General features: G+C 46.6%; 1 protein-coding gene across 1 annotated transcript in view; it reads right to left on the bottom strand.

Annotated features, from left to right (window-relative positions):
* JAG1 (jagged canonical Notch ligand 1) overlaps positions 1 to 25,237 on the bottom strand; it is a 67,824-nt gene extending 42,587 nt beyond the window's left edge. Inside the window, exons 1-3 of the mRNA XM_079969704.1 lie at positions 24,877 to 25,237; positions 23,797 to 24,102; positions 6,909 to 6,960 (exon numbers count right to left, since the gene is read on the bottom strand). Coding sequence (XP_079825830.1) covers positions 6,909 to 6,960; positions 23,797 to 24,102; positions 24,877 to 24,954 — 436 coding nt within the window. The 5' untranslated portion in view covers positions 24,955 to 25,237. The remainder of the gene's footprint in view (positions 1 to 6,908; positions 6,961 to 23,796; positions 24,103 to 24,876) is intronic.
* Between the last annotated feature and the right edge of the window lie 225 nt (positions 25,238 to 25,462).

The following is a 25,462-nucleotide window of genomic DNA, read 5'->3' as shown; positions in this document are numbered from 1 at the left end:
CTCATCTCGCTTTCAGGCTAAGGGAGCCGGTGTTTGTCCACAGACAGCTTTCCAGGTCATGCGACCAGCATGATTAAATTGCTTCTGGCACAATGGAACACCGTGACAGAAACCAGAGCACACAGAAACGCCGTTTACCTTCCTGCCGCAGCAGTACCTATTGATCTACTTGCACAGGCGTGCTTTCGAACTGCTAGGATGGCAGGAGCTGGGACAGAGCAACCGGAGCTTGCTCCATCGTGGGGATTCGAACTGCCGACCTTCTGATTGGCAAGCCCAAGAGGCTCAGTGGTTTAGACCACAGCGCCACCCACGTCCACACTCATACGGACCAGTTCACACTGATGCTTCTTCGCACAATTCTCTGCCCAGGGAAAGCTAAGTGGGATCATGCGGCGTCACAGAGAAAAGTGACTCCTGAGATGTGGCATTACTGGCCAGTTATTAGCAACCACACAGGGGGAAGCAGCAACAACAACCACCACCAAGGACACTCTCGTAAGCAGCTTTGGTAGGATTTTCCACATATTCCTCGCTCCCTCTCCCCGCTTGGCAGCGTGCACGAAACCAAAAGGAAATTAGTTCAGAGTTGTACAAACCTGCCATTACCGGGCCGCAAGGATGGAAGGTTAAGGACTAGCAATCCCATGGCAGCAGACAGTGCAAAGAGTCAAGTCAGCCAGCCTGGAGAGAAAGCGATCCTTACAGTTCTCATTGTTCCCGACACAGGAATCATATGATTTGAATCAAAGGGGTAAAAAAGGAGGAACTGCAGCAATTAGGAACTGAATGAAGGGGGCGGGGGAAGGATTTACATTCCCAGGAATACGCTTTTGGCTTCACTTTGCAAACCCTACATAGCCTGCGCAAGAATCACAGAAACCACAGTAAGGCTTTTGTCCATGTGATGCAGTTTCAGCTCCACTGTGCTGGAAGACTGGGTGTTAACAGGGAGCAAGCTCATGCAACTCAGTGCAGTGTGGTACACTGGTTAGAGCCGAGAGACCAGGGTTCAAAATCCCTATTCAGCCAGGAAACTCACTAGGTGGCCTTGGAGCAGGCATAGTCCATCGGCCTAAAACCTATTTCACAGGGTTGCAGGGAAGGTAAATGGGGGAGAAAAACGATGTGCGCCACTTTGATCTCCTTGGAGGGTAGGTAGATATAAATAAATCCAATATATGAATGAACAAACTAGGTGAGTCGTGTCATGCTTTTAGGAGGAGCTACTGGCGAACTGACGGGCGGGGGGGGGGGGGGCAAATAAGATAATGCAGTTAATGTGACCGGCTGCAACTGTGGAGGTGAAACACAGGAAGCCAATTTAGATAATACACAGAGTCACAATCGTTGGTCCAACGTAGCCTGATATTGCACCCCCTACCAGGCAGCAGCTCTTTCAGGCCTCAGAGAGCAGCCTTCTCCAACCTGACTATTCGAGGTCCTTCAAAATATCCCTGTGGATGCTACAGATTAAACCACAGCCCCCTTCCAGCGCTCAAAAAACTGCCGCGCCGCCACTATGTGATTTCTGTTCTCATCCTGAAGCAAAGTTCTTAACCTGAGGTACTATTTCTGGGTTAGCGGAGTCTGTAACCTGAAGCGTCTGTAACCTGAAGCGTCTGTAACCCAAGGTACCACTATAGTCTCTCAGTTGTGAAATGGGTACCGTATTTTTTGCTCTATAAGATGCACCCGACCAGAAGACGCACCTAGTTTTTAGAGGAGGAAAGCAAGAAACAAGAAAGCAATGCAAAGCCTCTTGAGCGAAGAGGGAGGAGCACTCCGGCTGCACTCAAGAGGCTTTGCGTGGCTATCCAGGAAGCCAGAAGAGCAAGAGGGATGGGTGCGCACCGATCCCTCTTGCTCTTCTGGCTTCCAGGATAGTTGCGCAGCCTGCATTCACTCCATAAGACACACACACATTTCCCCTTACTTTTTAGGAGGGGAAAAGTGTGTCTTGTAGAGCAAAAAATACAGTACTTTGTAACCTGCTCTAAAGAGCCGTGCATATCATCATTCCTACAGCAGCGCTGCGACTTCACATCTTAGTTGGGTCTCATCAGGAACTGACTTTCAGAAATCTGTCTGCCATTTCCCCTTTATTACCCTCACAACAGGTTTCAGATACGCGGGTCTGCACACACCTGCGTCTAACACGCTGCCGAAGTTCAATATGGCACTCGACTGCGTCACAACATTCCTGTTCTTCCAAGCACACGACTCAAGATGGAGAACAAACGTACCGACTCCTGAAAGTTCTGCTCTTACAGAGGACAAACCAATGCATTGCACTAAAAACCTACGAATCTTCAGGATATAGTGCCTTGACTTCAATTTATGGAGAAATCCTGACCAAACATTTGTTCCTACGCTACAGAATCAGAAGGCAGAACAAGATTGCTTGGAGTTAGTTCTTCAGACGAGTCCCAGCTTCAGAATGGCTTTTCAGACATAGCAGCAACAAGTAAAACACTGGAGGAAGCTCTCTTTGGCATAGTCCATCAATGACCACGACCCTGGTCAGCTAAGAACAGCTGCCAAGGGCCAGAGGAGGTGGCACTGATGATGATGCCAAAATGAAAGGCAAGACTTCAACCAAACTTTGCGAGTACATCCAGCAGTTTCTGCTTGAAAACAAAGGCTGCAAAGTATCTGAAGAAAGCACTCCTGAGCTCTCATCCATTAATGGTTATTTATTATTGCCTCACTTCAGCCCCCAAATCGATAAACACACATATTTGTGTACCGTTCTTAACAGGGTGGTCCACCCTAAGTCCAGTTAAGTTCTCTTTTTTCTTTATAGTTTAGCTTTTCAGATCGTAGAAATTTACAATCAATTATCCAACAACCAGCATAAAAAGAGAATTTCAAAGAACTTCCCTCCTCTCCTTTGTGGGTCCTTATATTAACCTTTTCCTCCTATCTTTTCTATTAATCCAAATCTTTTAAATCTCCATTATACCCAAAACTCAGCATTGAACTACAAGTGTTATTCCAATCCTACTAATGATTTTAATTGTTTTTAAGGTAAATTATGCATATTCCCCATTCCTTATTATAATCTGGGTCATCCCGGTTTCTGATTCTTCCAGTCCTTTTTGCCAATTCGGCATAGTCCATCAACTTAAGCTGCCATTCTTCTCTGATAGGGACTCTTGTCTTTTTTCCATCTTTGGACCACTGACATCTGAGCAGCGGTGGTCCAGTTACGTTCTCAAAGGACAAGGATGGCACAGCTGAAAACCACAGCAATGGCACACACAAGAGATGCACTCTCGTTGGCTAACCCGGCAACAATAGATCTTTCTGGCCTTTTTGAGATTCGCCAGGCGTTGAATAAGAGGGCATCTTTGTTTGGGGATGGCCTGCGTGAGGGCTTCCCGGAAGTAACTGGCCGGATGCTACTGTAAACAGGATGCAAGACTAGACAGACAGGCTAGATGGAGAGTCTGCAGCTCTTCGGACATTACTGAACTCCAGTTCTGAACAGCCCCAGGCAACATGACCAATGGTCAGAGGAAATAGGCATTGTTGTCCCAAAACATCTGGGCCACAGGACCCACATCCTCAAGACACACCCTTAGCTTTTCCCAGCTGTTCCTATGGATTTGGTTTAGGAGACTGGTGTTCACCATCTCACCTGGAATAGCTCAGTCAGTAGAGCATGAGGCTCTTAATCGCAGGGCCATGGGTTCAAGCCTCATGTTGGGTAAAAGATTACTGCATTGCAGGGGGTTGAACTAAATGACTCTTGTGGTCCCTTTCTACAACCCTACAGTTCTGCGATTCTTTAACTAGCCAAGTTTGAGGTTTGCAATTCAAAAAAAAGGTTATCCAAGTTAATCACTTTCAGGAAAGGGCAAAGCACTCATTGCAAATCAGAGCACACTAGGCATCTGTAATATGCTCTAGAAATTGAACTATCTTATTATTATTATTATTTTAAAAGAGCAAAAAAGCAGGAAAATTGTACTCTATTCACCAGCAAGTTCTGGTAAATGTTTGCCAGTAGTAAATAAGAGACAAAACAAAAAAAGAGAGGAGGCGTTCTTCATTGTAAGGGATCTCTAGTGTGATCCCTTTAAAATATACAATGCTCAATCTATTGCAAGTTTAAATTGCAAACATATGCAAGGGCCACATCTGAACTGGGTCAAACATTTCTGGTTCAGAAAATGCATTTTGACATTTTGGTTGGAGGACATCTTTTGCCTCCAGAATGTTAAGGCAAAATAAAGGGCTCATTGTGAAGCTTTAGAAATTTCGGTTTCATGAAATAAAGATGAGATCTATTCAAAGGAGAGATAGTAAAGGCTCTGAATGAAAAGGACTGGGATCCTCCGGCAAACAACAGCGTCTTTCAAACGCAGGCATTTCCTCACAGGGGTCAATGCAGAAACACCTGTAAAAGATTTCTCCTGTTTTCCATTTGAGGTTAACATAAGCATGTATATCCGTGTGCCATCAATCATCCAATGTCACCAGTGTCCATTGTAAGATGCACTTGATTCTGGAACCAAAGTGTTTGGGTGACTCTTTTTGCAGTACCATAACAACGTCTTTTGTTTTGTTTTTATCTTTATGGTGATACCTTAATAAGCTGCCTCTAACAAGACCCATTTGGACAGGTACTGTTAAGACAGCTTTCCCTGGAAGATAATTTTGCACAATGATTTGGGGAAGAGAATGACCAAGATTGCATGGATAGGAGAGAAGAGTTTTACAATGAGCACATCATTTGAGTTTTCTTCCCTATAAAATGATCCACATCTGTGATATATGAATAGTAGCAACACCAGATTTACAGGACTCTCTTAAGGTCAAGCACAATTACTCTAAACACTTCATATATGTTAGGAAAACTATTCTGTGCAATGGAAGTACGTATTTTGGCCATGTCACTTGGCCTGCCTGTATCCTAGCTGTGCAGCCATTTTTGTATGCAAAGCCTGAAAAAGTTGGAATACTTTTAGCCTCGACAGGGGAAACCCAAGTAAAACCTTCCGCCCAACTCGGTGAAAACAGTCACGACAGACAATACTGTCAAATATTCATGGTTTAAGAAGGGCAGCAGCAAGATTGAGAAAACCGTCAACTTCTGAGCACAAGCCAGGATGCCAATAGCAGTTGCACCAGGCAGTTGCAGGGTCAGCAGCAAGAGATAAGGCTGGGGCATATCTGGAGAAGGTACCGCAAGCTCTCATTTACCTCTGAAAAGCAAGGGCAGCTACAAATGCAACCAATACAGTGGTACCTCGGAAGTCGAACAGAATGCGTTCCGGAAGTCCGTCCGACTTCCAAAATGTTCAGAAACCAAGGCGTGTCTTCCGATTGGTTGCAGGAAGCTCCTGCAGCCAATCAAAAGTCAAGTTGGACGTTCAGTTTCCAAAGAATGTTCGCAAACCGGAACACTCACTTCTGGGTTTGTGGCGTTCGGGAGCCAAAACATTCAACTCACAAGGCGTTTGGGATCCAAAGTATCTCTATGGGGAAAGGGATTTCATCAAACGCCCATTAAGCAGCAAGTTTCGATGGCAGTTTAGCCAAACTCATCTCAACACAGTGCCATTCCCACTGTCCATTTTTTCCTGCTACGTGGGAATCACGCAATGTCCGTGATTGTGGTATGCTTTGGGAGCCGCCAAAGGGTCATCTGTAAATTGGAGCTCGCACAACAAAACTGCATGAAGGGGCTGTAGGATGTTTGTGGAGCACATGGGTCACAAACAAAGGGTGTTCAGATGGGGTGAATGCGAGTGCGAATCCAGCAAGATCTGGGGGGCACTAGTTTGGATGCCCCTTGAGTCATGGAAAGGGGATATGAACCAAATTTTAAAGCTCTACTTAAAGATGAAAAGGATTCTGCAGAATGGTTTCTTTGAATCAGCATTTTTATTAAGCACACTTGTTTGTTAGAAATTCAGAATCGACTGCACCTACGAGTCCACTGCAAAACCTGTTTATTTCCACACAATTTTGCAGCCTCCGAGAAATGGCAGGGCGGACTGCTCGTAATCTCATGCACAGAAATGACTGAAGTAGCGTCATTGTTGCCGATGTCAAACCGAGATACTGTTGGAAGACTACCCTGGCCTCTCTGGTGGCTGAATAGCATTGTTTTCAGTCACCTTTACCAGAACACACCAAAGAACTTCCACTTGCATGGAGATCTGTGGATTTCAGCTTGACTCGGAAGCACAGCACACTTGTGATTTTCTGGGGGCATTCCCCGCCATCATCCTAATACTGGAAATGAACCAACCGACCAATGGTCTACTGGTGGATTCTAACAAAGCATGGAGATTGCTTCTCCAAACAGATGGGTCTTTCCAACTCAGAGACTCAGGCAGCTGCCATTTTACTGGGCAACCCACGCTGTGTGCAGACCATCTCAAGTGAAGCTCACCCTGGAATTAGGGGAATTTAAGCTTGTCTTCTAGGGACACGGGTGGCGCTGTGGTCTAAACCACAGAGCCTAGGGCTTGCCAATCAGAAGGTTGACAGTTCGAATCCCCGCGACGGGGTGAGCGCCCGTTGCTCGGTCCCTGCTCCTGCCAACCTAGCAGTTCGAAAGCACGTCAAAGTGCAAGTAGATAAATAGGTACCGCTCCGGCGGGAAGGTAAACGGCTTGTCTCCTGCACGGAATTTCAGGCTGAAACAGACAAGCTCCACACCAGCCTCCAACCTGGAACTGCCTAGATGTTTTGAACTACAAAACACCAGGAGGGTCCCAGGTTTGAGGGGGCTGGTTCATACCCTTCCATTTGCCCCTTCCCATAAAGGATCAGTGCATACCTCTTCCGACCCAGCCCCTTCCTCTATTTAAGCTGTCCATGCTGCTTGCTTTTAGACAGCTTGGTGGTGAAGGGAGGAGACACACAAAAAAGGCCATGTGCATACTTACTAACACTGTCGTTACTGTAATCCCAGGCTTCAACGAGCAACGTGTAGGATCTCTGTAAAAAGAGCAAAAGACACCATGTTAGTATTTAAAAATAGAAATAGAAATAGAAATCATGGTAATGAGGCTCACTGTCTTTTTATTAGAGCGTGCTTTGGAGAAACGACTCTGCACGCATTTTCCTGACAATCATGTGCTCCTCTAAACATAAATAGGCAATAGATTACAGCCGAGACAAATGTGATCCTCTTGCAGCTGCTTAAACTACCTTATCCAGTCTGACTAAGCTACCTTATCCAGACTGACTCGAGCAATTTAAGGTGAAAGGTCTCTTTATCTTTGTCATCGCTAATGCATCTCACATTCTTAACCAGGAAGTTCTGCATCCACCGTTTGAGGCCTTGCACAGCTGAGATGTCGCTGCGGTTTCTTAAGCACGCTGTAAAGGAAGGAAAGTGGCCCCCAAAGGAGGAGGAGGATTTATTTTAAAAAAAAAAAATTGGGGGGGGGTTTAAAACCTTTTTTTTTTTTTTTTGCAAGATCCCAACATTTCCCCATTCTGCATGCCCAAAACCAGGTTGCTAAGGATTGTAACTGTCAAGGTTCAGAACCATAATCTCTAGAGACTCTGCTTTTCAGCACCTCTTTGAACGCTTTGTCTGTGGCAAAGCCATCGCTGCTCCCACAAGTATCAGGTAACTAAAGGAAAGGACGGGTGAATCTAGGGAGGGGGGGAGGAGGAGGGAGAGAACTGCATAAAGCAGTCTTAAAAAGAAAAAGGAAAGGGGTGGGGGACTTCACAACCCAACCCTAAACCTATTTGGAGTAAGAGGGAAGAAATAAAAAGGCTAACTGCCACCTGCACACTTGGGATGTACACAAGCCAAACTTATTCAGACAAGAAGGATGCTAACGAAACCAAAGCACCTTTTATCCCTAGCCTTGAGCAGAGAAAGAGAAAGAAATCTTCAAGAGTTAATCACACTTTTTTCATGTGTCCCTCCTCCTTCCATCCCACAAGTTCAGAAAACTTCATTTAAAAGTGTGGCATGGGGAGGGGCAGGCAAGGAGGAAGAACACACAGACACCAACCCACGATAATTCAGGGACAGGGATGTTTTCTACGAAGCGTACCATCAAATGCTACAAGTCTTAAGTGATGTATTTTACAAGACGGCAAGCTACAACATGCTGTAAAACGTTGGTGAGAATTGTGGGACATGCAGGTGTACGATGCCAAGGCAGCCCCTGGTTCATCTTTCTGCACATTAAAATGACACATCTGGAGTGGTCATCTGTGTTTTAAATGGTCTTTTTAAAAAGAAAAAAGAAAGAAAAGGAGAGAGAGAGAGAGAGAGAGAGAGAGAGAGAGAGAGAGAGATACCAAGAGTCCTGTAGTCATGCAAAGATTGAAGTTGTTGTGGTTGGAAAATCTGAAGTTTTTACAATGACCACGAGGGATAGAAATTTAGACACACACACACAATGAACAAGCTTAGTTTCTCAGCCAGACAATTCCACAAGCCTACACATTGGGAGCGTGCCAAAATATTCCGGTGACCAGGTGTCAGTGTTCAGTCACCTTAGCTTCGTGGGACGTGGGCGAAGGGAAATTACTCTTAAGACTCTAACTCAGGCAGCAGAAAAGAAAGTTGTGACTCATAAGCTTAAAGTTTGCCTTCTGACTAATGACATTGTTAGCACTGGCTATCAATCCATTTGCAAGGGTGGCAAGAAGGGAATTAGGTTTTTTTTGCAGAGACAAACAGCTTCCCTGAAAGAAAAGTAAACAACTGCAAGGTGCAAGGCATAACACTGACTTTAAAAGAGAGAGAGAGAGAGCAAAAAGAATTCAAAAGCAAATTCATTTCTCACGACTTAGCTCAGCATGCAGCCTCTGAACTGGGGGGAGGGGGGGAGTCTAGCTTGCTTTTTAAATAGACAGTGTTGGATTGCAGCCTAAATATATTTCATATTGAAAGCAGACAAGGATTCCATTTCGTTCACTGATAACTGTGGGAAAATGCTTGGAAAAGTAAGCAAAAGTTGGGCAAGTAGAGACATGTGCCCCATCTTGCAATGAGTGGCCAAACTTTTTTTATTATCGTTATTTATTATTGCATTCATATTTCATTAGCGCTGCGTACTGTACAGGCCTTTCTCCCCGCGCAACATACAGACGTTTTTTAAAGCACACGCTCGAGGACCCTCCTTCCATCAAGTGTACACACGTACACACACACACAGCACAGCACAAGATGCCAGAGCCAGAACATAAATATACATTCAGCTCAACTTGGAGGCAGTTCTATCTGTCAAGGCAGCCTTCCGCCTTGGATTAATTGCAGCAACACTCCTCCTGAGTCAATGCACAGAGCCAAAACATGTTAGAGCAAGTTGGAAGCATACCACACCAAAAAACAAAGAGCCAATTATGGTCACTCCTGCTACCTTCAGTTAAGAGGATGTTTTCACTGCAGCCTTGCATAATCGTTTGGGAAGATGTTCTGTTTTAAGGCATAGCAACAGTTCCTGCTCATTCTTAGTATTGTTTACTGGCCTGCCCCACCCCGGGGAAGATGGGGAGGGAGGAAAAGCAGAATATTTTTGCTGAAAGTGCTACTGTTACTTCATACCTGGCGTTGCCACATTCCAATACAGCCCTTTGCAAATTTGTTTTGGGGTGTTTTTTTTTTTTTAGTTTTGAAATAAAACAACCACCCGACAAACACACATTCAAGAAAGTCGCTTTCTGCACTGAAACACCTCAAAGGTCTGCCAAATTTGTGGCATTTGTGAACCATAACAACACTAATCACTTCTTCTCTAGCAGTGAGTGTCCACCCTCAACGATATCGGGAAAGGTCCGATAGTCATTAATTTCAGCTCAAATTAAGAGCTCTGTCTCAACTCAGAAACTTGTAGCAGTAAGCAAAAGAGTGAAAAAATAATTTTTCGCACAGCAAGTTCTCCTGTTCTTGTAGACCAGTCCCTTCCACAATTCAAACAGATACCCAATTTGTGTTTTGGGTTCTGTTCCTGTTAGGAACTTGGGGGGGGGGGATTCTGCTAGCACCCAAATACAACCTCCTTGCTTTCAAAGCCATGCACCTCAGAGATGATAGAGGGTTAAGAGGTGTACATCAATCCCCACTCTAGAGATCAGCAATTAAGATAGCTGAGGAATGCATGCATACGGCACAGAGGCTTAATTTTTCCCATGCCATGTCTGACCCTTGCACATCTTTGAATAAATACACCAGTCAGGCACAAGAATTCCACATCCTGAATCTTATCCCATCAAACCAAGGTACTAGGCAACGAGTCGACACTGAGCTAGGAGACAGAGGGACACCTAATTAGCTAGTAAAACGGGGAACCAAAAGGCAGGAGGCTAATGAAAGAATCTAAGAGGGCTCAACAAAAGAAAACAGCCTACCATGAAGTTTAGGTTATGGGAACATTTTAGTGCAGGAGACCAGACCTCTGTGCTTTGCCCAGCACCAAAAATGCACATGTCATGTCATCGAACTTGATGCACAATGAAGACCAGGGATGGGGAGCGGGTGACCCTTCAGAATCTGATGGACCACAACACTCAATACTCCTGACCACTGGTCACGCAGCAACAATCAGTGTTTGAAATTAGCCAGGCGCAAGGCGCATTTGGCATCCAGCTATCAACCACTTGTGACTAAGTGAAGGTGCCTGGGTGCCACCTGATATCTCCACCACCTGGAGGTGCACACCTGGGGATCACTGCATCTTGGCTGTTTTCACTCACTAATATCCCATCCTGTAGAATTCTACCAGTTATATTTTATCTGCCCAATCGGAATGAATTTCCGGAACCAAATTGCTTTTTCTGTGCAACCTGAGTAGCAGTCACCCATTCAGAAAAAGAGGTCAGAATAGGAGTGTGTGTGTGTGTGTGTGTGTGTGTGTGTGTGTATATATATATATATATCACCACTTGATCCGGGAACAGTCCACACACACACATATACAGTAGTACCTTGGGTTAAGTACTTAATTCGTTCCGGAGGTCCGTTCTTAACCTGAAACTGTTCTTAACCTGAAGCACCACTTTATCTAATGGGGCCTCCTGCTGTCGCCGCACCACCGGAACACGATTTCTGTTCTCATCCTGAAGCAAAGTTCTTAACCTGAAGCACTATTTCTGGGTTAGCGGAGTCTGTAACCCGAAGCGTATGTAACCTGAAGCGTATCTAACCCAAGGTACCACTGTATTCCATTTTGGGAACTGTACTCTTGGGCTAAGAAGCCATTTGGCATCTAGCTTTTATATCCTAGTTTCTAACACTAGCAACAACCCCTGTGGCATCAGGGAGTTCATGCAATGGATGGTTACATCTGCACCCGTTTGTTTTTGCATGCTGCAAAACCATGGGTGGGGAACTTGCTTTTCTATCTGATTAAATTTAATTATGTACCCCGTCTTTCCGACAACGACCTTCAAGTTCAAAGCAGCTCACCATCATGTGGCCCTCCTGGTGTTACTGGGCAACATCTCCCATCATCCCTGACCATTGATCATGCTGGCTGGGGCTGACCAGAGTCCAACAGCCCCCAGAGGGCCACAAGTGCCCCTATCCTTTCACTGCCTGTGCGTGAACAGGGTGCCCATGTATATCTTGATATGACAATCCCAAAAGATATGCCAACCTCTGTCTAAGCTGCACCACTTTAGGCTGTGAATGGTTGAAAAAACCACCAACAAAAATAACTTCCACATAGCAGACTAGATCTCAGAGAATCCTCTCCAACTTGTTGTTTTCCATGTGGAGGATCTGTGCATGACATATGAGCTCACACACATGAGCATGGATGGATCAACCCAGTCAGAGCCAGGCGACCACCTCAGGCTGCAGGATCCATGAGGCAGCGGATCCCAGATATGCAATCTGGGTGCCAAATGGCTCCTTAAACCAAAGTTACAGTCGCCAAAACAGAAAGCCTGGTTGCCATTTTGGGCGAGACGGCTCAAAAGTCACTTTTTTTGAATACGTCTTTCTGCTTCCCGAAATTCATTCTGACTGCGCAGATAACATACAATGGACAGAACTTTACAGGAAGCGTAGCTTGTGCGTGAAAACAGGCCAGATCCCAGGATCCTCAGGCAAAGACCTTGAGATGGTGGAGACATCAGGTACCATCCTGACAGCTGAGTATCTTCGCTTGGTTGCAAGAGCCAGGTGCAAAATGCGCCTGGCGAATTTCCAATGCTGGGAGGGTGTGTGTGTTGCATATGAGCCCACACCAGTAGCAGAGATGGAGCAACCTAATCAGAGCCAAGAACTGCTGCCTTCGCACACATATTGGTTAAGGAACGGGTGACAAAATCTGTTGAGGGCCCCCAGGGACCTGTTTCTCCAATCCTCTCTGCATCCCTTACATGGCAGGGCAGGTTTACCTGGATCAAGATGCAAAGCTGCCCTTCTTTGCTATGATAACGGATCATGATGCAGGTAGCACCGCACTCCCCCTGCAACACTGCCTGCTTCTGCCACAACCCTGCCAAACCACCAGCAGCACCAGACCACATCACCGCAGCCCCATATCACCAGCAGACCTGCTCCCGTATTGCTAATTCAAAATGTGATGCAAAATGTGTTTGCCAGGACAAGATGTGCAGAAAAAGGCATTGGGGAAAATCACAGAAGAAGCTGCACTTCTGTTGCTGTTTACTATTGGATTCCAATGGATTGCTGAATATTGCTTTATTTGATTTAAGTTGTTTATTTTAAAGTTATTGTGACTTTTTATATAGGATCTGATTGTTACAATTATTTATTTAATTGTTGTGGTGGTGGTGGTGTGTTGGAAGCCACGCAGAGTGGCAACACAGCCAGATGGGCGGTGTAGAAATATTATTATTTTATTATTAATAATAATTTATGCTGGACACAGCAATACAGGGGCAGGAATGAGACAGCTAGTCTGCGGCCCTCCATAAGTCATTGGACTCCAATGCCCAGCAGTCCCAGCCAGGATGGCAAATGAGTTGACATGATGGAACTTGTAGTTTAGAAGAATCTGGAGAAACACAGGTTCCCCATCTCAGATGTAAAAGCTGGCCACAGCAGAGCAGGACTAATGGAGTCCAGCACAAAACTGAAACAAAAAACCAACACACTACTGATAAGATCTCCTTTAAAAGAGCAAAGTATGGCTGTTAAAGTGGCAACAGGTTGGGTTTTTTTAACTACACAATCCTAGTCTCTCCCACACACTGATATCCTCATTGGGTTTTCACGGGCATTGTTGGTAGCTAACCACACACTCCCAGGTGTGGGGAAAAGGGAAGCATTAGGCTAAGCATGTGATCAGATTACAGGTGAGAACTTTCAGGCCCCAGGCCAGGAGTGGGGAAAATCTGTGAATCTACAGATGTGCTTGGACTATAACTCTCATAATTCCTGATCACTGGCCATGCCAAACCTAGGGCAAACCTAAAGAGGCTGAAATTTAAGAGGACTTGCAACTTCTGGCCAAGTGATTGTGGAGACGTTTCAGAAAAGAGTACCCCTGCTTCTTGCCCAAAATGTTAGAAACAAAATTAAGTTGGGTCCCATTTGAAAACAAAAGACTACAGTATATTGATCCACACATATACCCTGTTGCACCAGAATTCCCATCCAACTGAAAGGTTTTAGGAACCTCAATGCACCTGCTCAAATCCAAAACCTTCCTTCTCAAGCCATTTGGCAGCGTTCCCCCTTTCCGCAACTGGTAAAGAGATCTCTGTGGCCCAAACTGCATTCCACAAGCCTGGGAAAAGAAAGGATTCGACTCCAACTCTCGCTGACTGTGGTTCGCATTCCCACGCACCTCACCCTTGCTTTGTTTCCCCTCAGCAAAGAGCCAGAATGCCTTACTGTACTTTGTGACTCAGATTTTATCTGAAGGTCCCGAGTTCAAGTCTGGCTCACGCTGGGTGACGCAGCATCAACATGCGGCAAGTCTGGATTGACTAGCTCTCAGCCAGATCGGCTCTCCCACGACTTGGGACCAAGCGTTTAAAAGTGCCTCAGAACAATGCATTCTGCTGCAACACTCAATGCAGAAAGAAATCCCTATACAGACGTATACCTTGGTTTTCAAATTTAATCCGTTCCAGGAGTCCGTTTGACTCCAGGAACAGTTCGAAAACCAAGGCGCAGCTTCCGATTGGCTGCAGAAGCATCCCGCAGCCAATCAGGAGCCACGGAAGCCATGCAGGATGTTCGGCTTCCAAAAATCGTTTTAAAACGGGAACAATCACTTCTGGTATTCTATTGTTCGGAGCTGAAACATTCAAGTTCAAAGGCATTCAGCTTCCGAGGTTCCCCTGTATTTAAAGGGTTTCGTATCCCACCTTGCAGCCTTCCTAGTTCTCCTAGGTAAAGGTAAAGGTACCCCTGCCCGTACGGGCCAGTCTTGACAGACTCTGGGGTTGTGCGCCCATCTCACTTAAGAGGCCAGGGGCCAGCGCTGTCCGGAGACACTTCCGGGTCACGTGGCCAGCGTGACATCGCTGCTCTGGCGAGCCAGAGCCGCACACAGAAACGCCGTTTACCTTCCCGCTGGTAAGCGGTCCCTATTTATCTACTTGCACCCGGAGGTGCTTTCGAACTGCTAGGTTGGCAGGCGCTGGGACCGAGCAGCGGGAGCGCACCCTGCCGCAGGGATTCGAACCGCCGACCTTTCGATCGGCAAGTCCTAGGCGCTGAGGCTTTAACCCACAGCGCCACCTGCGTCCCTTCCTAGTTCTCCTACTTCTCTTCAACCTCCTCTCCAGATGCCAACCTCAAGTCCCATCTACTATCCCCAAAGAATCCTAGAAAGTAGTTTGCTATGAGTTTGCTACAGATGCTAAGAGGTGTAAGGAGACCCCCATTCCCTTCACAGATCAAGAATTCCTATCGGGATTTAAGGATCGATCTCTCTTCTGCAGGGAGTGCTGGGAACCACAACTCTGAAGGAGAATAGGGGTCTCCCAAGAGACCTCAGCACCCTCAGGAAGCAACAGTTACCAGGATGCTTTGGGGCAAGTTTACGGCGCGATCCTGTTTTGCAGGTATCGTGCAGATGGGACCCTGAATAACCAGCTAAGCAATCCGCAATCAGGAGCGCACTCCCCAAAACCACTTTCCAGTGAAGACAACATTTTGCAATCTTTAAATTGGGCTTCTTGACCGAAAAAGAGTACAGGAGGGCTTTGTTGTTGTTGTTGTTTTAGAGGACAAGTGTGTTATGTGCAAACACACGTCCGCTCTGTGCACCAGGCCCCCTCTCCCCCAACCTTGGGAGAAGGAGCAAGGTCAGGCATGGTGACTAATTCTTCCCTTCCTGGTCCCACCTCTGGACCAAGCCAGGTATCACTTTAACAGCTCGGCTGCTATCCATGGTCCATTTCTCTTTTTTTAATTACATACCAGGCATTCGTGGGGAGGGGGCATTTCCACAGGGCCACACCACATGGGGAGTTTTAACCCTTCCTTCCCCAGCCACAACCTCAATGAGGATCCTCCCCTATAAGGCTGAGATCACAGATGGGGAATCTTCTGGGTGTTGCTGGAGTACAAGAACTCCCATCACAACAGACCCCTGGCCATGCTGGCTTGTGCCGATGGAAAATGGAGTCCAACAACCTGGACAGAGTGTGGGGGGGGGGGCACAGATTTCCGACCCCTAAGGAAAAAGTCTCCCATTGGGCCAATGAGAACTTCAACCTCATCCCAAGCTTCATAGAAGTGCGCTCTGTGTGTGTATGTTGGGATCAGGGCTGAAGACCTCCTGATTCAGTGTAGCCCCAATTAAAATGGAGTGGTGGGGGCGCTGTGCCCCATATTTATTTATTTTTTTAAAAAAACCAACCCTATGCAGTTAGAAACCATGTTATTGATGTCCAGTTTGGGCCTCTATTCTGAGAGAGAACATTGAAGGTGACCCAAAGCCCAGAAGGAATCTTAAGGGGCCAAAAATGGATTTGCCCAAACTCCTTGGGTGAAGGCAAGCTACCCATAGGTTGGCTACCGTTACAAGGTTTTTGTTTGAGTGCATCTTGCACACCTGTTCTCACAGGGCGGAAGGAAGTAGGAGAGTCATGGGCAGAAGCCCGTTCCCTGACACATCTCCGGCAAAGGACAAGCCGAAAGGGTTAACTGCAGTCCTAGCCAATCCTTCTGCTTCGTGCCTACGTTTAGGGCCGTGTGCCAAATCACAAGAGTATTCGATTCCTCATTCGGGGACAGAAAAGTGAACCAGTGAGTTGAAACCTGTTGCGCTACTGCCCCACGTGGAGGACTACTTGAACATAATAACCTGGAAAAGACAGAGGGAAAAGAAGCTCTGAAGGCTTTCTTTCCTGCATCCACAACCCCCTGCTTCAGCACCTACAGGGATCAGAAGATCACAATGGAAATCTGGCTGCAGGGCAGCTTCAGATTCTCAACCCATTGTCCTCAACCCAGAGCTGCCTGTGTTCGGACCAGTTCTTGCTCAGCTCCCCATAGTGCCAGGGTGAAGACATTTGGTTAAAACACAGTGCGGATGGCAATCCTCCGGATCCCTTGGGCCTGGAGAACAAGGAGGGAAAGCACACAAACTGCTGAACACTTTGCCCCATGGCATTACAGAACTGCCGAGTCGGAAGCAGCCCCAAGGGTCATCGAGCCCAACCCCCAGCAATGCGTGTTTGTTCCCAGCTCACATGACACCCGCCAAGAGGAGCAAGTACACAGAACTTTAGGAATTGCACCGGCAAGGGAGCAACTGGGGATAAGGAACACAGGCAAGACCTACAAAGGCCTTTGGAGGGGGGAAAGCAATACAGTAGTACCTTGGTTCTCAAATGCTGAAAACCCGGAAGTGTTCCGGTTTTTGAACGATTCTCGGAAGCCAAATGTCTGATGTGGCTCTTGGCTATTGTTTCCGGGGTGCCTGCACCAATCAGAAGCTGCGTCTTGGTTTTCGAGCATTTTGGAAGCCAAACGGACTTCCAGAAGGGATTAAGTTTGGTGCTTTTGTTTTTGCTATTTATTTTACGGTTTTTGTTTTAGAGGCTTTTTTTTGGTTCATTTGTTTTTGTGACTGTGCAGAACCCAGTTCAGCTACTAACTGATTGACTGTGTGACTGCAGAAATGGATAAAAGCCCCCCATCCAAACAATGACTATCATCAATGCAGTTAAGGAAAATAAAACATAATTTTTATCATCTACAATACTATCTTATTTATTTTATAGTACAGTACATGGATTATTTCCTGCCAACCTAGCAGTTCAAAAGCACGTCAACGTGCAAGTAGATAAATAGGTACCGCTCTGGCCGGAAGGTAAACGGCGTTTCCGTGCGCTGCTCTGGTTCGCCAGAAGCGGTTTCATCATGCTGTCTACATGACCTGGAAGCTGTACGCCAGCTCCCTCGGCCAATAAAGCAAGATGAGCACTGCAACCTCAGAGTCGGCCACGACTGGACCTAATGGTCAGGGGTCCCTTTACCTTTTTACATTGATTATTGCTTTCATTTCATGGATCAACAGTCTTGTTATATAGTAAAATTCATGCTAAATTGCTGTTTTAGGGGTTGTTTTTAAAAGTCTGGAATGGATTAATCCGTTTTGCATTACTTTCTAAGGGAAAGCACACCTTGGTTTTGGAACGCTTTGGTTTTGGAACGGACTTCCAGAACGGATTAAGTTTGAGAACCAAGGTACCACTGTATTTAAAGAATGGATCCTTATGGTGCTTCATGTCGTCCAAGAAAGAGAGCAACTTAAGTGTGCCTTTCCCTTTTCCCTTCCCCTTCACCAACCCCTTGCCCTTAGGACCAAGCACTCACTGAAACCGGAGAAAGTGGACACCACTTTTTCTAAGCATTATTTCTGAGTGCGCATGCTCGCTGCCTCTCATAAACCGAGCCGATGAGTGTCCTGGCAAGCCTGCTGGAATAATGACTATCCTGCAAACGCATGATGTGCTGAAGCAGCCATTGTGCAAAGCAAGTCCATGGTTTGTCCGGGAGCCAAGCTACGCCGAGTCTACTGCTGCTTCCTGTTGCTTGCCCTACCCCAGCATTATTTTTGGACGGGCCCCATTATGCTCTGTAATCCTGCCTGCAGTCAGGATGGCCACATTATTGTCATTGGTTAATATTAGCCACCACTGCCTCCGTCTGGGTGGTCGGACTACAATTACTCCAATGACCAAACTGGTATGTTTCGAACAAAAAGGAAGAGGGTGGGGTCTATTTTTCCGGGGGAAAGGCTTTAATTTTAAGAAGGAATTGGGGCGCCTCGTTTTTCACCAGTTCTTGCAAAGAAGCCCCCAGCTGCAAAGGGTCTCAATAGCCGATCACTGTTTAAACCCCCCCCCCCCCGAAATACCATCTCCCCTTATCCCATGGCCAGACGGCCTTCTCCTCCAGAAGCTTTGCTCCCATCCCCCTCGCCACCCAGCGAAAACGCTGCAAGCAGGCCAGGATGTCAGTGGGCAGTTTAAACCCCTCAGCAGCAAGGAGATTACCCGCTATTCTCAGCATTTAGCCTCTCTACCTGTTTAAAGCATCGCTTTTGATAATTAAACGCACCAGTTACAACAAGGTGACAAGGTTAATAGACAGAATACCTAGCAGTCAGTCAAGCAGAGAGTCAGGTTTGCACCCAGCAAGCCTGAACAAGATGTTATTTTTTTTTCCTTCTCCAGACTCATTTACCTGGAGAAGAGCTGAGTTGGAAGGGACAATGTCCCAATTCACTTGAGCCCCTTTAACCATTTCAGTGAATGCTGTGCTCTTCTGGGGGCACACTATTAAGATTCCTGAACTGCAGCTTGGCCTCTAGATCTATCCCCAAATACATGTCCCAGCGTCTCGATCCATTCAAGAATGCAGATAAGCACCTTCTTTGGGGAAATAAAAACCTCTGGCATGGCGAGTGGTATCCTGGTCATGGAACAAAGCAGCAAGTCTAAAAATGCATGGCTTTATTTTACTAAGACAGTGAATCACCACTGGAGCAACCAGGAACGAGAAGGTTTATGGGACTTCTGCCTGATCAAACAGAAACGTCCCCTGGAATTGACTCTTTTAAAGTTAACAGAATCACAGCCGTTTCTCCAAGAATAAAACACAGCAATTCAAGAAAGTTACTTGGAAGCTGCTCCCAAGCTAAGAGGCGGATCCTACGCAGAGTTAGGTACACTTAGGCCGCAATCCTAAACACACACACTTGCAAGGGAGCAAGCCCTACTGAACAAAGTGGAACTTTGCTCCCAATAAGCACGTTTAGGATTGGCACAATTCGGCCCTCTGCTTTTGCTGCGGAAGGATCTGAGAAAGGAGTCAACTTACAAGACTCATCTATTCCAATGCAAGCTCATGGCAATGGATGTAAAAATATTGTCACAGTCCGATCGCTTGAAGTATATGCACTCCACTTCAGAATACCAGCCTCACCCAATGGGCTGCAACCCAAGGCTGGGAGAATTGGTTACTTTTCAAACACTTAATGCAAACAATTATCTGCTCCACTGTAGTCGTTCCCCGCCCCTCTCTCTCTCCCTCTCTCTCTCTCTCTCATTAAAAATACCACACATTTCACGTTCTTTTCCCATGATGCCCTCAGTCCTTCTACCAAATCCACGTTTCCTCTAATTCTTTGTTGTCACAGATTTCACTTTCGGAAAGTTGAAGTCCTCTCACAGGCTCAACGATAATCTGATAGCAGTTTTTCGCCTCCTCGGGTCAGAGACCCTTTGATAGATCCAGACAAAAGGCCTTTGGGGAAGGGCTGTCTACAAAGAAAAGCCTGGCATAACTCAGCAAGATTTTTTTTTTTTTTTTTTGCTTTTCCTCAACAGCAGATCCTAAAACAAAAGTCAGCCTTAGCAGCGAGCCAGGAAACATCTTTGGAACAGGAGTATGGTTGAGATGAAGAGCTGGCTGCCGCTGCTGCTAGCACTTTTCCAGCCCAGGGGTGTAAAGCGCACAACCAGGATATTCAAAACTTGTTATTAAAAAAACAACAACAACCATTTGCAACAAAGCACTTAAGATAGGCAGCCAATAAATGTGACTCATAAACAAACAAATAAGGTGCCTTATATTTGCAAACTGCAAGGTCGCCATGTAAACGTGGGGATTTTTGGAGGGGGAGGTCAAATTTTGAATATGCATTGGAAAAAATGCCAGCTCCGACTTATACAATGTTCCCGGCTTGCCTGAACACAGGGGGGGAAATGTCTTACAACGAGAGAAAACACGAAATTCTCACCGTCCTATTTAATGAATAATGGAGGCTGACTTAAGTGAAACAAAGAAAGTCACGCACTGGAAAGCATTTCAGGGTATCAAAACAGATCATAGATTAAGCCATTGGCATTGTGTGGGAGAGGGCTTTAAACAAAGGCATGCCAATGCTTGAACCAGCAATAAAACAAGGTTTCCTGAGGTGTGTGGAGCAGGCCTCCTTATGGGAAACACACACACAAAGGCTTACTCCGCAAATATCCATTGGCTAAAGTGCAGGTCACGCTTCTTTCAAAAATATGTGATCGCATTTTTCTGTATCATTTTAGCAGTTGGTGCAGGTGCAGCCTTGTGGATGATGGCTCCTTTCTTTCCTTCATGCTGGTTCGCTGCCCCGTTTCCTAGCAACCTATTCAAACTTCCAACCTCTTAAAAAAAAAAAAAGGAAATTTACAGCCCTCCATCGCCACAGCCATTACTCACGAGGGTTACATAAAAACCTAGGCTGGGCAAGGGGAAAGTTTTAATAACAAAACTCTAAATCCTAGTCTCTACTTCATTTAATTACACATGTACGTAGTTAACTGTGTGTGTGTTAAATGGAGCAGAAACCATGCAGGTTAGAATCTACACTTGAGATATATATACATACACACACACACACACACACACACACGTTTTGATTTACTTGAGGAAGTATAGATTCTATCCTGCATGGATTATAGGGTATGCAGAAGGAAGAGACCCAAAGGGCTTTTCACTCGCAAAGCAATGTTTCAGAACTATTTCTTGACAGAAAGTATGTGGATAACACTTCCTGGCAAAAAGAAGATGTGGGGCCCTTTTTAAATGTGGGCCTGTATTTATTTTATTTTATTTTATTTTAAAAGGAGAGCCTTCTCCAAAATCACAAAGGATTGAAAAGTTAACAGCTAGCTAGATTTTTATTTTTTATTTTTTTTATATATTTTTTGCCAATTGCCAGCTGTAAGTTAGGAGGCAAATCTGAAATTAACACCAGCTCCTAACAGCTTCCAACGGGACTGCTCAGTTTGCACCAAACAAGAAAAAGCTGAGGACCAACTGGCTCATCCTCAGTTGAAAGGAGACCAGAATAGAGAATTAACCCAAGTCTCAGCAGTAACTGCTTAGCTAGGGAGCTCAGGGTTGCCTTTGGAGGTAACACAGCCTGGAACATATGCTTACATAGGATCAGGGATGTGTCATTCCTACCACAAAACAACGAACAAAAGATGCCATGAGAACCTTGAGGAAGAAGGCAGATCACTCCAAACCAACTGTGCTAATGGAAACTAGGAATTTCATCATAAAAGCACCTTGGGTCCAGCCAGGTGGAATTTTTTTGTGCACAAAGGTGAGAAAGAGATCCACACTCAAAACGCAGCTTTTTCTTGGAATCGGATTCCTTGAAGGAGTCTTCTGCTAACCTACAGCTGCTTATAGTATTATTCCATTCACACACACACACACACACACACACACAAGAGTTAGGATCCCAGTGCTATAGATGGCAGGAGATTATGTGTGAATCAATAGGTAGCAGCCTGAGAAGCACACCTGGTGGAATTACCTGGCAGGACAAGATCACCATAGAATTTACTCATGCCTGACTCACCGGATATGCAGACATGCCATAAAAAAAGCAGACGGGTGTTGAGGGGGGGTGGAATGTTTTGGGAAGGAGAGAGATGGGATGCTGTGCAGGGAGGAGGCGTCAGCTGCCTAATCGCATGCATGGTTTATGAAGCAAACCCTACAGGGCTCGATGGAGGTTTCTCCCAGGTGCAGGGCTGCAACTTCAACTGGGGCACAAGCGCCATTGCTCAGTGTGACTTACTCCCAAGTAAACATGCCTAGGATTGCTCTGTGCACAGGGACTGCATCTTTACTCAAGGCAGCCTTAGTGTTTGCGGATCAGATCTGCTGCTTGCTTTCACAGAAGCACCGATCACTTTTAGGATTATGTCCTGGTGGTGGAGGGGGAAGAGATCAGTTTCATGACACACACACAAGAAAAGATTTGTCTATCCCAAAAGGGTCCTGGATGAACCCGCTCCTCAGCAAAGACACAGAGAAAAGAGAAAGAAAGGAGGCCGAATTCTTAAGAGAAGGTTGACAGCCATTGGCAGCACTTCAGATACCACACATTTCCACTAAGCTTTTTTTATCCCTTTGATGGCAGATTTGATAACAGTTTTATCTTCCTGCAAGCAAAACCGAACTAGCAAGGCTCAGAGTATCGAACAGAGAATACTTTTGTGAGCTCCGCTATTGTACTTTGTAATGCAATCTTCTTAAATGTGTGCACTTAGTTTCACCCTAAATCATAATGATCTTTTTTTAAAAAAAGAAAAGAGAAAGGACTCAGAAGGGTGTGTGTGCGCGCGACGATAATTGCAGCAGAGACAGATAGGAGGCAGCACAAGAGCACATGGTTAGCATTTTGTGTTGTGCTCCGAGTTGCTGGGATCACAAACAGGAGGAGGGACTTGGCTGTCCCTCCCACTGAATCCTCCCGAGATCTCCCTTCACGAGCCAATCGGAAAAATGCAATCTAGTGCGTGAATATTCATTTGGGAGACAACAGTTGCACCTCTTCCAGAAGACCAATAAAGGAGAAGAGGGAGGGAGGGAGGAGGGCTCCCAAAGCTGTTCTTTCAAAAGCTCTCCCTGCCCATTCACACACCTAGGACCTGCTCAGCACCCATAAAGAGGAATCTTAGATGGATTCCACATGTCTGGCCCGGAGTTTAAAAGGATGCTGTCCAGCTACGCCCCTGAAGAGAGATTCCTGCTTTACAGTGCTGGCAGGCAGGCAGGCATAGACAAACAGCATGGCCCCTTCAGCATTATCAAGAGCTCAATAGTGACTTAAGCAAACATGCATTTGGTGAAAGTGAGACCCATTTGAAGACTGGGTCGTTTGCAGCCAACTGGATTAAGGACCAACGCCTTTCCCAAGTGCACGCCCTTGTTTCCAGGTGGAGGGTCCGGAACTGCTACCCAAGCCAAGGGAAGATGGTTCCAGCTCTCTTGCCTCGCCAGGCAAAACCGTAAAGCTCTCATAGGAGAAGGGGAAACAAGCAAAGGGTGGTGGTGGCAGCAGCATGGGCATAAGGCAAAGGGATCCTCCAGGGTCTGGGCTGGGGAAGGAAGCACGCTAACAGGATTCTCAGGGAAGCTGGCAACCGGGAAGAGCTAGCAGCTCCCACGGGCACCACCAGAGATGCCATTGGGTAGGGCGAGAGGGGTCCCCATAGCATTCCACCAAGGGGGTCTCCAACGCACGGCCTGCTGCCCCCCACCCAACCCTCGTGCCTCCGCTTAGGCATGAGAACTAATTGGGGGGGGCAATAAAATAAATAAATTGCATGAACTTCTGACCTTTTAAATTCTCCAGGGGGGGGGGACACAGGGGACAGGGGATGACTTGCATATACATGTCACACACAGGTTTTTTCCCCACCCCCCAATCCACTTAGATTTTTCCATCTAGCTGCGTTGCAGCTTAGCTGGACGGAGACGTATGCGGCTCTAAGCCTGCGACTGCAAGGCAGCCAGCACCCATGCCCAGCAAGGCGAGTTAGAAGGAAGATGCTCAGAAAAGTCAAGTCACTCACCGGCCAGGCGAAGCTGAAAGGGAGGACAATCCGGTTCCTTTCGTTATTCCGACTGTATTTCAAACTGAAGGTATTCCCACCGACGACTGGGGTAGATCCGGACCCAAAGCTGCAAGGGCCCCCAGTGGAAACCCTCGACTGATACTCCTTCAGGCAAACTTTGAAATAAGTATCACATTCATCTCTGGTGCATTTCTTATCAGCTGGGTTTCGGGTCCCGTCACAGCAATTCCCATTCTGCAATTCGCCATTGACATTTTGCATGGATATGATCTCAAACTCGAACTGGCCTGATGTTAGGGTCACCTGTTTTGTTTTTGCATTTTTTTTTAAAAAAAAAAAGTTCCCCCAAAGGAAGCAGAGAGGAGAAGGAAGCGTTAGCACTTTGCTTGTAAATAAACATTTTTTAAAAAAATAAAAATAAATCACTAACAAGTTTAGCAAAAATGGAAGGGGAGGCTTCTATTGCTCCTTGATTCAACAGGTTAAAAAGCAAACAGGAACCCTCATCTGCTACCCACCCCCAAATTCTGATGTTAGGGGCAATTCCCAGAGGGAAATCGTGTCGCTATTTCCCTCTCAGCGCTCAAAAAGAGTTAAAGGGTCGTTAGCTTCAAGCAAGGGAACACAGCGCAGAAAAAGCATTGCACAGCTCAAGCGAATAACTCTAATCAAGTCAGACGCACTCCTGAAAACAATCACGGAAAAGTCCGCTTGCTACGAGGCTTTCAGAAAGCAAAACCCTCTGGAAAAAAGAAATGGAACGCTGACGGTATAGGGGGGTGAAGAAAGGGAAAGTCCTCGGGGAAACCTGGCTCCCCCCTAGAAATCATCACCCCGAATTCAAAAACGCATAGCAGAAGCATTTTTTTTTTAAATGCAGCTGACGGGGGGCGGTGGGGAAATCGGTCAAAGCGAATGTCTTGGGGCGCGGGGTTGGGTAGGCGGGCAGGAGCTCTGCAATCGAAAGCTTTCCTTGGGAGACAAAAACCCCCAAAAACCGAAACCTGCGAAAAGCGAGCTTCTGCGCGGAGCTGCGCTACGGGAAGCAACGCCCGAGCCTTGCCCCCAAAAACGTACCTTGACTCGCAAGCATAACAGGGCAAGGAGAAGCCGTAAGGAGAAGTCCGTGAACTGCGGTCCCTTTGAGCCAAGCATGCCTCTTGCTTGCAGAGTGCCCTTCGCGCAGAGACGCTCCCCGGCTCGCTGCCGCTCTTTGCAGCCGCTGCCCGGCTCCCAGATATATATATATGCTCTCCCGGTGGAAGCGCGCGCGGGTGGAAGACGCCACTTCTCAAAAGGTTTTCAATAGCGCCCCGATCTTCAATGCAAAGCAGCCCAGCCTCCTTTTATTCTCCTTGGCCTCTGTCTCTTAAAAAAACCCCCACCCTTCCTTTCTTCCTTTCTTATTAGCGATGGTTATTCCGCGCGCCCCCACCCACCCCCCTCGCCCGCTCGCTTTTCTCTCTTTTGCAGAGCTCGCCGGCCAACCCCTCTCTCTCTCTCCAGCCCGGCCAGCACAATAACCCGGGCTGAGCCCCCCTCCCCACCCCCCGCCACACGCACATAGACGACACCCCTCTGGAGAGAAAGGAGGGGGCCCACGGCTATTTGCACGCGCGCAACCAGCCCCCTCCAAAAGGAAAAAAAAAGGAAGCCAGAAGAG

This window comes from Podarcis cretensis (genome assembly GCF_951804945.1).
Source record: "Podarcis cretensis genome assembly, chromosome: 3".
NCBI lineage: Eukaryota > Metazoa > Chordata > Lepidosauria > Squamata > Lacertidae > Podarcis > Podarcis cretensis.
Note: the sequence above shows the minus strand (reverse complement) of the source record. Positions and strands in the feature narration are given on the sequence as shown.